Below are 15,328 nucleotides of genomic sequence, written 5' to 3'. Positions count from 1 at the left end.
TTATTTTCATTTTTTAATTTATGGGTTACTTTATGAGAGTTCAGTTGCTTGTTTATACTGGAGGTAGTTTTTGTCATTTGGATTGCTTTCTATTGTTGTGTTGTGTGTAGATATACGTTTTTTTAGTTGATTAGCACTTAGTCCAATGTACATTTTTGTTAAATTATCTGTTTCTATTGTTGCCTGTTAAATTACACTTTCTGCCCTACATTCTCCTCCTTCAAGGGGGCAAGTTTCTTTCTTTCTGCAGTTGCATGATTCATCTTTGTTTACTTTACTGTTGATTATTACTTTTTTGTTGTGGTTTTTTATTATTGTTTCAATGTTTGATATGCAGCTGTAGCTTAAGTTTATATTGTATAAGTGGTAGATAAAATAAGATAGTATTTGCACTAAAATATTCAAGTTTCTAGCATTAAATTACTTAGCAATCACAGTAGTGTAAGTTCTCAAAAACAGGTTATACTATTTGTAAGATTCAACACTTGAATTAATATATAAAAAACGTTTGTAATTCAATAAATTATACTAAAAAACTTATTTTCTGTTAAATACTTATTAAGCAAATATAAAAAAGAGAACGCCAAAAACTAGATTGCAATTGTTTTCAAACTTTTATAAAGTATGTAGTATAGTTCAGATTCTTTCTTGACTTTTAATCTTACAAAACTAATTACTTATTTGTTTTTTTTTCTAATTAAATGTTATTTTAAAACTGTTTATGCGTTTTATTTTCAGTATTTTGTGGTAATAACAATTAAAAAATAATTTACAAGTATTTTTTCCTAAAGAAGATTACAACCACTTTTTTTAAATACTGATAAATTCTTAATTAATTTTCGTATTCTGTAAAAATAAATTGCTTATAACCGTAAAAAAGATTAAGTTGAAAACTAAAAATGGTCTAATATTTTAAATTATAAAAACAAAAATTTTTTTGTTATAATAGCTATAAGTCTCAATAGTATCTAAATTAATAAAAAACAAATTATTCATAAAAAACTATGAAAAAGTAGAGATTCGTAGATAATCAAATCAAAAGAGAAGAAAACTCTCAACTTTCTGTGAAAAAACTTCTTTATTTTAATTAAGCGGTGTCAACTTTTTTAGTCATTGAGCCAGATTTACCAGAAAAAACTTTTGCGGGCCGGAATTACTGAAAATGTTTTATTGAGTCACCTAATTAAAAAAATAAATAAAAATGATTTAAAACGCAAAAGCAAGAACGCAAAGCAATTACCATTTAGTAAGTACTAGCCTGTACTAAAAATACAAATTAAGAGCACATTTCAATATGTTTGTTATAAAAAATATTAATTTTATTTGTTTTGGACAAATTTTTCTTGAGCTGAAAAGTCGTCACGGACCAAATCGAGACCGCACGTTGCCCACCGATATGTGAAGTACTTTTCCTAAAACACTCCATAGAATAGTCTAAGTTAGTTTAATAAAAGGCAATATTTTAATGGTTTGAATCAAAATAAGTCGGTGAATAACAATTTAAATAGTTGCAACAACAATTTCTAAACAACATAATTATTTAATACCCAATTTTTTTTTGAATGAATAACATAGTTCGACCAAGTTTTTTAGATAGTTAGTATCGTTGTTAACTGTAATAAAATAAGTACTTATAAAATTGAAGTAATTAGTTTCAACAAAGTCATTTTGTTCGGATGTATTACAATAAAACATTATTAATAATTGGTACTTTAACCATTTATATATAATGGCATAAACATCAAATGAAATATCTACAAAAAAATGGTGTCTTTTACAAAATTAAACAAAATAACCTTTGAATTGTATCAGAGCTAATACTTAAATAACTTATTTACTAAAACACGTACTAAATGTATAAACATTTTTACTAATTATTCAACATTTGAAGAGATTAAAAAATTAGTGTTAGCTTGTAAAAATATAAAAACTTAAATATTTACAATTTTAAATGTACCTTTTGTAAACTAAAAATGATAATAAGCATTATATTTATAAAAAATTATTGAAATCGAATAAAAAAGTTTTATAACAATTAGTTTTTTGAAATACTAGAAAACCATAGTTTCTAAAAATATTGCATCAATAACATTCATGGCAGAAAGTTAACCTCAAAGCAGCCCTAATAAACATAAACTACTCAGTTTCAAACAGTTGTATGCAGTTCGGATTCCAAAACATTCCACTCTTTTTATAAATCAAAGACCATACATACGGAACAAAAAACTCTTCCGGTCGTTCAACCTCGATGTAATTATATTTAAGTTCAGGGTATTTTCGAAGACGATGAGAAGGAATTTGAAGGACGACCTCCTCAATGAAGTAATTCACTTCCTCGACAGTCATCGCGGGCTTCTGCATTTCTTCCAGCCGCGAGTCGAAAAACTCTGACAAGGTACGCACGTTATGCAGCAGGTCGTCGAAAAAGGAGAGGTTGCGTAGCTTTTCAAAGCTGGCCCTGCTCTGCAGCAACGCGTAGATCAAATTCGAGTTCTGCCGCAGGGAGATTCCCGTGAGGCAGGAGTTGACGATTTCCATGAGGAGGCGGGTGATTTCTTTCATCACTTCGAGCCCCATGTTCGTCGATGCGACTTCGACCACAGTGTGCTGCTGCTCACTCGAATTGTGCTGCTTTTCAAAGTTTTTCGTATCTGCTGCAATCTGTTTTTGTTTGATATTCAAATATTAGTTAATTTGTTCTATGATGATCAAATTTAGCTTTTAAAAAAGAATAAAATAATATTTGTTATAGCTTACTGCAGTTTATTTTTTAGGTTTAAGATTAGGTGCTTAATTTATAGCTTGATAATGTTTTAATTTCATAAATATAAATAAAATTACAGAAGGGTACTAAGAATTAATTAGACAAATAAAAACATAGTTTAAAAAACTAGATAGGTATCAAAAATATATATCTAGTTTTTTTTGAATGTGAAAACTTAAGCGTTTCCAAAAAATTCTTTACAGGCAATGATCAAATAATTGTGAGGAATAAAGTTAAACTTTATTCAATATTTTAAAATCTAGAAAGATATGAAACTAAATGTTACAGTTTTAATTTTTCTCATTCTAAATAATTCTTCCTTCAATAAAGATTTCTCTAACTTAGACATTTATTACAGTGAAAATTATCATTTTATGGCAGTAAAAGTTTATGCAAATAGCATTAGAAGATATAAAAGTGAGTTAAAGATAAATATATCTAAAACAAAAAATAAATAAGCAATCAAACGAATTGAAAAAAAAACACACTCACTTGCTCTTCTTGTTTCTTGATGTTAAGCTTGGTCATTTTAGATGCCAACATTGACAACATACCAAAAATTCGTTGGCAAGCATAATTATGAAGTCGTTTAAATGAACATGACATATTTGCAAGGGCTGCAAGGCAATTGTAATGCAGATATTGATCTCTCATCTGGGAAATATTAAATTGCACCAACCTAATTAAAACTAAAATTATTAAGTCACCTAGGCTGACTTCGGTCAAGGTTCTGTCTGTATACCATTTTACATCTGTCATTGGAACTTCATGCACAGATTTATTGAAATGACTGTCTTCAGTAAGCATTAGAAGAATAATTATGGCCATGTAAATGTGGTTTGAACTTTGTTCAGGTGCACAGTATAAAATTTTTAGAATTGGTATTATAAAAGATTCTACATCTGTTTTTGACAAAATGAATGCTCTAACATCTCTATTTTGGTGAACTAAATTAAACAATAGAAGTGTTGTGATCTCAGAGGTTAAGGTTTTGCATACTGAAGTATATAATCTAGACAAATTAATATGAAATGATGGTTTTTTAATCAAACCATTTTCAGAACCATTGCAAATTACTTGCGGACCCTGCACATGTCGAAAAAGGCTTAAACTTTCTTGAAAAAGATTGAGTTTTTTATCATCATGAGATTTTTGCATGCAAAGAGCGAGCAGAAGAAGACAACTTTGCCTCGCAGCGCATGGTTTTGTATCTGTATCCTTATTGATTACATTCTCTTTTTTACCTCCAAAAGCTAAGTTACTAAAACCAGAAACCACAGCTGATGCAAGGCCAATAACTATACTTTCTGCTTGTTTCTCTTCCTCTTCAAAATAAATAGCACGTTGCTCTACAAAGTTTTGGAGTAAAGTTTTCATAAATATGTTTACCTTTTCAACTGAAAAATTCCGCACTATAGTTCTGCTTAGTAAACAAAAGTTTCCTGAGTTAGACGAAAAAATTTGCGGTGACATTAAAACTATTAATGTATTTAAACATTCTACATGTAAACTATGTGTATAATCATAAACAGGAATAACAGTAATAATGTCAACTAAAGCTTCAATAAACTTAGTGAAATAAGCTGTTTTCTCATTAAAAACCATCGAATCAAAATTTCCAGATTCCAATTCAGCTTGGCGCTTTTCAAGAGGAGTTGATTCAAACTGTAATGCAACCTTCTCCTCTGACATGTTTTCAACTGCAAACTTAGTCAAATGTCGAATAATGAACAATGCATTTTCTGTTTGCCAAATGAAAATTTGGTTTTCACAGTCAACAGAATGTGATATTTCTGCACACCTGTTTGAAATATTGATGAAATAAATATAGTATAAATTTCAAAGCTTTAAATAAAAGTATATTTTACAAACAAAAATTCAAAACTGCAACAAGCATTACTTTTGAGTTGGTTAAACTTTTATTTAAGGTGCACCTTTTACTCAGATAACCAAAAAATTACTTCTAATTTAAAATTAAAACTCTTTAACTCTGGTCGAAATTATATAGCCCATCATAATTAAATTTCTTATCTGCCGAAAAAAAAAAAAACTTATAATACTTACTTGTAATATTACTTATAACACATAGTCTTTGTCTGCTGAACTCTTTTTCAAACCTAAATCAAAAACTGTGTGCGAAAACCTAAAAGACAATGAAAAAGCGACTCTATTTGCTAAATATAAACTACAAGCAAATAAGAAATATTTTTAATTTAAAACCTTGTTCAAAAGAACTAATTGTTTTTAAGTGTCATAATAGTTTTAGACTGTATAACATAATATAAAATAGTTTAAGCTTGGAGGATAAAAGTTTGAATGTAGACTATTTAAATGGATTTTCAGAACAAATAAAAATAAACCATCAAAAAAAAGTTGTATTATGCTTAATAAAAGATATAATGTAATAAACATAAAAATATATTATGAAGATAGAAATAACTCAAATTTTCATAACAAAATATATTTCGTGTTAGGAAAAGATGAGAAAGAGATTGATAATCTCTTTTGTGTTTTGAACAAAACACATTCTTTAAATTTTCTTAACTCTAAGCAATACAAAATAAAGTTTCAAATCCAGCTAATATAGTCAAAAGGTAATCAATATAAAATTGATGATAATGAGCAAAGGGCAATACTTATAATACATAAGTAGTTTTAATTTACAATAAAACTAAAAATAAAAAAAAAATACGTAACATTTTAAATATCTTTTTATAAAAACAGAGAAATAGTATAAACAAAATCTTTATGTTTACACAACTTAGGTTTTCTTAATAAAATGCATATAGCCTCAAGTTTAATTAAATCAAAAACTTACAAATGTATTCCCAACACAATGGAATAGCCATGGGATCCTCATATTACATTCATGGACTTTATAGAAAGAAAAGTAATGTTTAAGTACAAGTTGACTTATTTCAAATATGTTGACGATTTTTTAGTGTTAAGAAAAGATGAGTAAGATATGGATGAACTCTTTTGTGTTTTGAACTAAACACATTTTTCAATAACATTTACATCAAATAAAGAAAACAACAATGACGTTTTTATCGACGTTCTAATTAAACGACTAAAGAATAAATTTTTGACATATGTGTATAGAAACAAAACTTTCACTGAAAAATATTTAAATCTTCATTTGCTTTATAGTATGAAAAAGAAGACAAATTTTTTAAGAACCTTCTGCCATCGCGCACAAAAAAAAATTTCAAAAGATTTTTTTGCTGATGAAAAAAATCAGATAAAATTGATACTAAATAAAAATGGCTATCTACAAGAACTAGTATTCAAAATTATCAATTTACACCTTAAAAGTTTAAACAAAATATAGCCAGAAGAACCAAAAAAAAGTACGATAGAGAAAAATATCAACCAATTAATAATAAATCTTATCACTCAGCAAAACCAAGAGTTATTTTACATATCTAGACCATTGATTAGACCTGGGAGCAAAGATGCAATATCAGAATATTAAAAATATATGGTAGTTTACCAGTTTAACTGCTTTTGTGAAGATAGTTATGTTGGTATGACTTCAAGCCAATTTGGTAAAAGAATAAAAGAACATATTCCAAAAAGTATTGATGAATTTTGTACAATAAGTAGTAAAGAAAATAAATCTAAAAGACTAGTAAATACTTCAAAAAGACCTGCTATTGCAGAAAACCTTGTTTATAACCCTGATTGTGCAAGCAGTTATAATTTGAAAAGATTTAAACTTATTAGAAAACGTTTTAGCATTTTTGATTTAATTAAACTTGAGGCTATATGCATTTTATTGAGTTGTGTAAACATCAAGATTTTGATTATACTGTTTCTTTGTTTTTATCAATATTTTTAATAATTGTTACGAATGTTTTACATATTTTTAGTTTCATTGTAATTAAAACTACTTATGTATTGTTAAATACCCTTTGCTCATTATCATAAATTTTACATTGATTACCTCTTGACTAAATAAGCTGGATTTAAAACTTTATTTTATTGCTTAGTAAACAACTGAAGAGTTAAGCACGAAATATATTTTCTTGTAAAAATTTGAGTTATTCGTATCTTTAAAATAAAAAATTAAATTGTTGAAAAAATTTTTAAACTTAAAAGTTTGTAATTTCTTGTTTAAGCCCATAATACATGGGTCGTAAACAGCAGAAAATGAAGAGCAAAATGTAGTAAAGCTTTATTTATTGAGTATAAATAATTTATTTGAGAGCCTAATAATTAATTTAATTATTTGTACCAAGTATTGCTATAAACTTTTATACCACAGTTTTTTTTTTAATTATAAAAAAATCTATGTATTTTTTCAGCTATAGACCTTCATTGTTTAGGAAAATTTCCTTAAAAAGTTTAAAAAAATTTTAGTGATATAAATTTTTCAAATTAGAAAAATATTTTTTAGATAAAAAGTTATAGTTTATCAAACAAAAACTATGAATTGATTTTTTGTTAAACTAGTTAAGAAATTACTAAAAAAATTAAAGAACGTAGAGTAAAAAAACATATTTTTAGATAAAAAAAGCTAGTTTATCAGACAAAAACTACTTAATGAAATTTTAGTTTGGTAAATTAGTAATGGAACGACAAAAAAAATTTAAAGAATATAGATTTTTTTTTCCTTTTAAGGCTTTGCTTAGATATTAAATTAATACTTTATAAAACATATAAAAAGTAATTGGTTGTTATCGAACAAACTTTACATTATAAAAAGTTTTTCTTTTAAAAATATAATGACATGACCATTGAAACTAAAACATACTATAGTCTGTCACGAGTAATTTTAGATAGGATCATAGCATTTTTTTGCAAAAAATTATTGGCTTATATTTATTTTTTTTTTTAATTATTCCTTAAAAGTTAAAAATGTATAAACGTTATACTTTTATAATCATTGTTACAACTCGTTAAAAAATTAGCAAGAGTGACTAAAAACCAGTCTGAATCAATATAAACATTGATTGTAAAATTATAAACGTATGAACATAATTAAAATAATTTAAACTGCAATCTTATTAGCTGAAATCTTTTCATAACTCTAACTTTAATTTTTAAACCAAACTGTGTATGTTATCATCAATAATCTTAACTTATGCACTTAAAAATATCAGAAAATGATTAACCTAACTACAAAGTAAAAATTTAACAAAATAATTGAAATCAAAAATATGAAATACATAAAAACTAAATAGTAGAGAATAAGTAAACTAGTAAAAACCAATACTTAAAAGTAAGTTAGCTTAATACTGTCTTAAGTTTCAAAATAAAACTAGTCTGAGTGTTTAGTAATCGGATTAAATAAAAACATAAAATTTACAGTTAAAACTCTTAAAAATACCTTTTTCCTTAAAAATGTAATTAAATTGAACTTATAAAGTTTAAAACTTTCTGTAGGATATTTAAAAAACAAATTAGTTAAGAATGTAGTAAACAAATTTTAATGAGATTGGTTGAAAAATTTTAAAGATAAAAATATTTATAAAAAGTACTTTAGTTTGCATCTTGAATAAAGTCTAACTAAAACTACTAAAATTTAAACTAAAACCTTTAAATAAATTTAAAGTATTTAAGCTGAAAAAGTGTTAAGTTGCTAAGAGAAAATACGGAAAAAAAATCAACCTATTACAAACAAAGTGAACCTACTCCATTGCCTTAAACAAAGTTATAAAAATGAGGAGTGTAAAAAACTACTAAGAATTGACCTTAAATGGAAATATTTATGTGTAATAATTATATTGCTTAATATTAAACAAACCAAAAATACTTTGTAAACTATTTTTTTCTAATACTGACTATATGTAGCATCCAAATTTTTTTTGATTTTAAATATTATGTTAATATTAAAAGCAAAAAAATTAGAAGAGTTTGCAAAAACTAATCAATTACCTTTAGATGGTTCTAAAATTACACCTAATTTTTGTGACAAAACCTGTTAAAAACTATAAATTATATATTACTTAATAACTCTTGAAAAGTTTGTAATATATTTTTTGAAAAAAAAAGTCTTTCTTTTTACTACACTTTAGACAACTACAAACTATATAGAGTTTAAAAATTATAGACATCATTTGATTTATGATAGTTTTTACTAAAAGTAAATACTAACTTTTAAGGTGATAGTTGTTTTAAATTAAGAAGTATCAACATTTTCTACTTATTTTGTAAAATAAGAAATACTAACACCTTTTGTTTTTTAAAAACTTAAAATTCATGTTTAAATTATAAATATACTGATACTTGATTATAATTTGTTGAAATTCATAGTATTTAATATTTGGAATAGCCCTTTGTAAAAAACTTACCTTGTAAGAAATAAACGGACAAGTGTACCAAAAACACCATTTCTTTGATTGTTTTCAAATAAACTTCTGCATAAATCTTCAGTCAGCTGTTCTAGTCTTATATTTAGGTCCTGGCTTTTGGGAACTTTAAAGGTAAAGCTAAACAATTGATTCCAAAATGGATCATGTTCACAAATAGTTTCTTTTCTAGACAATTTTTTTACATATTTGCTTTCATAGACATTTTCTATACTACTACAATTTATTCCCATCTGATATGATTTAAAATATTTAAAAATTCTCTAATTTTTACATAAATATTCACATATTTTGTTATACAATAGTAATGTACTACAAAGTTTAAACTTAAATAAAACTATTTCTAAATAAAAAACTAAAAGTTTAAACTAGAAATTTTAAATGACTAAGATTATTTTCAAATGTTAATAAATTCAATTAGCTAACAAATAGTATTTCAGTAATTATATTTATAACAAGAAAATGAATACAGTTTTGAAAAAAACCCTCAGTTTTACAAGTAAAAACATGCTGTTAAATTAAATAGTTGGTTTTTTCTTGTGACTTGCATAGTTCCAACTGAATTTTTGTGCATGAGTTTTTGTTTTGTTTCAAAATATCAATTTAATAAAATTGAAATAACTGTTTAATAAAATGGGTTACCATGGTTCCAACTTATATTTCTGAATAACAGTATAGTAGATATAGTAAATGATTAACTATTATTAAATTTTGATAGTGAAAAAATTTAACAATAATGTCCATCTGAGTTTTTGTAGTTGGGTATTAAAGCTTTCCAAAATGTGTGAAATTTTTGTGTTGGAGAAATAAGCACGTTACGTCATTAAACAGTTTTCATGCAGAAATGTAGTTTTCCATTCATAAAATTATACAAAAGAGTGATGCTTAAATATTCTTGTTGCCATATACTTACAAAACCAAAAAAATAATATTAGTTATATTATCACAAAAATTTATAATCACCAAGCAAAAAAGCATAATTTCTAGGGATTTACACATGTTTTCCAATTTTTTCTGGGGACTTCTAGTATTTATTAGAATATTGTTATTTTCTAGGGATTTATAGGGAAGTGGGAGCCCTGTTTTTAGCTGATGCATATGTCATCTATATAAAAGAAATTAAACTGCAATGCAGTAAGGTTTTATACAGCTGCATCAGTAAATTTAGCAATAGTATAAAAGCTCATAACAATAAAACTTTAAAATAAAAGATAACACAAAAACATTAAAAATTATGTAATTGACAAAAATAGTTATGCCCTTTAAATAACTAATGTCTATAACCTAACCTTATTAGTAGTTAATTTGAGATATTAAGCAATCAAAACAGGCGAATTTTTGATGGAAGGTGCAAACAAAAACATCTAAAAAGACTTTTTTTAATTTTAAAAGTAAGTTCATTACTAATATCTTAATCATTTCAATGCAGGCCTTTTTTTATTTTGAAAAAAAATCTAGAATTACTCTTCTTTAATTTTATGTATAATTTCTTTTTTATTTTAACAATCAAAGATTTTTAAACTATACAAACAAAACTCTTTAAATTTTGAGGTCTTTAACATGAAAAAAGTATATTTTTAGTGAAACTTTGATATTCAGAAAAAATTGTTTGTCAGGGAGGCCACTAGTTATATATAAATTATTCATGGTTTTCTAATCTTCTTCCAGGTTTTTGAAAGTACAAGTTTTCTTGTGCTTTTGAGTAAAAAATCAAATTTAAGGCTAAAAATTGTATTTAACAGTATAAAGTTTCTAACAAGATACTTTCAAAATAAAAGAATTAAAACTTTTTTTATTAATAGTTATTTCTTATTTAATAACATATTTATAAACTTACACAAAATAAATTATTTGAATTTTTATAATTTACAAAAACTAACTTTTACATTAGACTTAAAGCTTTCTTACAAAATTCAACGCTGCAAAATGTAAAACAATACCATAACTCCCTCTAAGGCCTAAATGTGCATAGAACAAAAGTCAAAGAACCACTTATATAAGTTAAAGTTAATATTGTTCATTCATTTAGTTTTAATGACAGTTAATAATTTAGTTAACATCACTGCAGTTTCTTTATCACACATTTACATTAGTTTTATTGAATGAAGTTTGATTTAAATTGTTTTCTGAACATTGTACATAGAATATAGTATTCATATAAAAAGATTTAGGACCAATTGTTATGAACATTGTTAAACTGTTTGCAAGAAAAGTATATCAGTATAATAATACAACAAGATTAGTAGGTTTCTTGATTCCCTGAAAGGGCTTAGTTTTATTTTTAGTCACTTAAAAGTTAAAACAGGGTTTTGCAAAGTAGGCAGCACCGCCCCCTGGGGCAATTTCAATATGTTGGGAGGAAATAACTAGTAAAAGGGCAGAAAAGGGGGTTTTAAATTTTGGGCAGTCATAAAATTTTGAAATTTTCACTAGATATTCTTGAGTTGCAGATGTAGAGCAGAAGGGCATAGGTTAAAACACTTTTTAGAAACTTAATCTAATTTTATATAGTTTTTACTAAGCTACAAGATGTTTTTCACATATTTATAAATTCGAAATAAATCTTGAGATATAGTCGGTCAGATCGGAGGCAACAATAGAATATTGTTATTGCAAACTAAAACAGCAAATAACTAGAAATCACTAAAAATCTATTTTCTTCTACGTTTTTTGAGATACCTACCTAAAAATTTCAGGAAGTGTTCTTTAAGATATCTAGAAAATTCTATCATAAAGAATTTTTTTTTAATAAAAAAATAAAATTTTATAATAAAAAACAAAAAAAAAATGTTTGAAAGAATTTTCGAAATATATCAAGGAACACTTCCTGAAATTTTTAGGTAGTTATCTCAAAAAACGTAGGAGAAGATTGATTTTTAGTGAAATAGCCTATTTTTGCGGTTTTAGTTTGAACCTCTTATAAGGCTATTGTTGCATCTGACTTTGACCGGCTATATCTCAAAAATTATTTTGAATTTTTTAAATCTGTAAAAAGCATCTTGTAGCTTAGTAAAAACTATATAAAATAAGATCAAATTTCAAAAAAAAAAAAAGTGTTTTACCCACCCCCCCCCTTATCCCCTTAAAATGGTAGTTTTTTGAGTAGTCTTGTTGGAGGGGGCCATAGCCTTTTTTATTTTCTCTAAAGGGCGTCATTTGAAAAACTTTTTAGAAAACCTTGGTTTAAAACGAACATTTAAAACTACTGCAATCTGTTAATAGATTGCTTATCAAAATATTTATGAAAATATGCTGTTTGATCATGTAGTTCTATTAAAATTTTAATTTTTACAAACTGATAAGCCCTTGGTAATGAAATTTGATACTATGTTAAACTCTAAAAACAAAATATTGTAACCCTTATTATTTATTTTTAGAAAAAAATAGTCTTACTTTTCCTTATACAATGATATTTCTATTTTGAAGTTCAATCAAGTAAATTATATCATATTTAATTCTACATGCCCTTTTTTAAAATTAAATTTAACTAACCAAAAATTAAAAAAAATCTTTTTAACTGAAAAAACCTTTGATAACTTATTCATTCACAAATACTAAGAAGATCAAGATCTCAGCATTAAAGACAAGTAAGTGTGGAAAACTAAGAAGTTCAAATCTTTAAGCAAGTTGCTGTCAATGCTGCAATAGAAAAAAAACTGCAATAAAAACAATTTTATTCAGATTTAGTCTGACTGTCTCTTTTGGATTATAAATAGTAACATATAAATAATTGTACTTTATTTCAAAAAAAACAGTTGTGTATATAACACAAAATGGGGATTGTTCAAATATGCACAAAGAATCACTTTTGTACAAGTGTAATAAAAAAAAGTTGTAAAAAAATCTATGAAAATAATTGAAAAAAAAAACTGACCAAGGGTAAAGGTTAAGGGTTACAGTTAGTAAATAAAAAAGTATATTTATTATAAAAATATTAACAACCAAGGGAAAGGGGTAACAGTGGTAGTTAAAATAAGGAAACAAATTTAAATAAATTAATTAATGTTAAGAAAACAAACTTAATGACCAAGGGTTGGGGTAACAGTGATAGTTGAAAAATGTTTAAGTATAAATAAGGAGACAAGAAAAAGTTTCCTACCAAGGGTAAGGGTTAAGAGTGATAGTAAAAATAAAAATTAATGAAAAAAATCTACTTGTGTAACAAATTACCTTAATAATATTTGACACCTACCCACTAAAAAGATATCCAACTCTAGGCAATAAAAGGAAATATGTGTTTTTTTTAACTACAAAAATTTAGTGTTTTTTTTTTTTTGCATAGGTCCTTTGAGTTTTGATCTTGCAGCATTCAACTCAGAGGAGAATTTTAAAGAAATTTTTACAGAACCTCTACATCAAGCCACATTGCATTTAACCTAGAAAATGAGTGTGCTATATATAAACTAAAATATATAAAATTGATATAAAAACCATGAATATAAAATAAATTATTGTGTGCAAACTTTTTTATTTACATTGGTTACCAAATATTGTACATATCAAATTTTAAACAGGACATACACGTTTGGTTGGTATTATAAAGTTCTATTATTATCCTATTTATATACTTTTCAAATATTTTGTTCGTTGGATAAACATCAAAACTTGTAGCGCTAAAGTACTGTAAAGTGTAAACTATATATTTTAAATTACAAAATCGACTCAAGTAAATGTTGTAAAAGAATACCTATTGTATAAATTATACCTATTGTATGAAAGAAAATTGGTCATCTAGTAAAAAAAAGTGTCTATCTTTTACAATAAAATTATGCATCTTAATCATCTAAAGTTTTTAACTTAAAAAGTTGTTGTTTTATTAAAATGCTTTAAATTTATTTTTCTAAATAGTTATTTAGCACCCTTACTGTTATAAGTATTTTGTAGTAAAACAATTTTTACTTTCCAAAAATACAAGGTTAATAAACTAATATAAGATAATAACTAAAAAATCTTATTTTACCTTGAAATAAGTATAAATATAAACTATACTCAATTAATTAACTACGTTTTTTTTTTTTGTTATTAACTGAAAAAAACTTTGTCAATAAAATTTGGTTATACGCTATGTTTAATAAAATATAATGTGTTTTTTATTTTCTTTATTATATATTTTCTATTTAAATATGATTTATTTAAGCACTGACGAGGTCTTTGACCGAAACTTAGTTTGTAAAATAAATTCGTAAAGAATAATTAAATAGAATATATATTTTAGACAAACTCAAAGAAAGGTTGTATTTTCTAAAAGTTTAATTATAAAAATTCATACTGATATGTTTAAGCGCATAATAAGAAAGATCAAACTTTTTAAGTGTTTGTTAAAATAACGTTTGTTTTTTCTAATATTAAGTGTATTATATTATTTACTTACATAAAATACGTTAAACTGTTGATAAAAACTTTCATAACGACTTAAAATGCTTTTATAAAAACTTAATCAAGTCATGTATTCTTTGCAACTTATCTAAACCTTAGTTTTTTATAAATATTTTAAATAAAACTAGAAACTTTAACATTTAAATTAATTAAAGTTGCTTTTTTTAATTAGATTAAGTCATTTCTCGTAAAAAAACAATTAATAGGCAAACCTTTCAGATTTAAGTTAGCAGATCGTCACTTAATAACATAAAATTTATTTAGTACATACTCAGATTTTTTTTTTAAAGATTTCTGGCAACTATGCTACGAAAATGTGTATGGTAAGCATAACTTTGAAGTTTATTAATATTGTTTATTGAACGACAAAAAAAGCGCTAAAAAAGGTTGGTACAAGGACCTGGTGTACGAAAAAACCTTTCGGTTATCGAGTCGCAACGGACACTATTTGGGTAACTCTTGACGATTGTCAAGGACCTTGGACGAAGGATCTTGGAGTTAGGATGGACCCTTGATCAGGACCTTAAGTCATTAAAAAAATTAATGTAAAAGAAGAAAAATTAATCAAAAAATACTTCCAAAGTCTACTTATAAAATAATTTAAACAACTAAAACACTTAAACCAATATTACTTATTTAGTTAAACAATGACTTGATGGTATTTATAAAAGTTTTTTTTTTGTAGAAGTAGTAATTTCTATACTTTTAAAGGTCTTATTTTATAAAAAAAGTTTAGTTTGATAGTACTTTAAAGTTATAAATGTTTTAATATTTACAATAAAATGGATAAACGTTTGTTAGGTAAAACTTTTTTTTTTTAGATTTACATTACATAATACATAGTATAGTAATAGTTGCCTATCATGTTTCTAGT

At 25.2% G+C, this 15,328-nt stretch overlaps 1 protein-coding gene across 1 annotated transcript; it reads right to left on the bottom strand.

The window, feature by feature from the left end:
* Nucleotides 1-1,153: 1,153 nt before the first annotated feature.
* Nucleotides 1,154-9,311, bottom strand: LOC145834945 (dymeclin-like). The gene is made up of 3 exons (XM_082942475.1): nucleotides 9,061-9,311; nucleotides 3,257-4,565; nucleotides 1,154-2,661 (listed from the first exon to the last, which is right to left on the bottom strand). Exons 1-3 carry the CDS (start codon nucleotides 9,309-9,311, stop codon nucleotides 2,137-2,139), a joined length of 2,085 nt encoding a protein of 694 aa, XP_082798601.1. The 3' UTR covers nucleotides 1,154-2,136.
* Nucleotides 9,312-15,328: the final 6,017 nt, after the last annotated feature.

This window comes from Thalia democratica, chromosome 4 (genome assembly GCF_965202585.1).
Source record: "Thalia democratica chromosome 4, ktThaDemo2.hap1.1, whole genome shotgun sequence".
Taxonomy (NCBI): Eukaryota; Metazoa; Chordata; class Thaliacea; order Salpida; family Salpidae; genus Thalia; species Thalia democratica.
The sequence above is the reverse complement of the archived record's forward strand: the minus strand, read 5'-3'. Positions and strand labels throughout refer to the sequence as shown.

Bases quoted from the DNA above. Each gene is read 5' to 3' on its own strand.
- LOC145834945 (XM_082942475.1), bottom strand. From the start codon at position 9,311: ATGGGAATAAATTGTAGTAGTATAGAAAATGTCTATGAAAGCAAATAT. The intron at 4,566-9,060 runs GTAAGTTTTTTA...TATTTCAAACAG, and splicing joins GTCCGTTTATTTCTTACAAG to GTGTGCAGAAATATCACATT. The intron at 2,662-3,256 runs GTGAGTGTGTTT...AAACAAAAACAG, and splicing joins TCAAGAAACAAGAAGAGCAA to ATTGCAGCAGATACGAAAAA.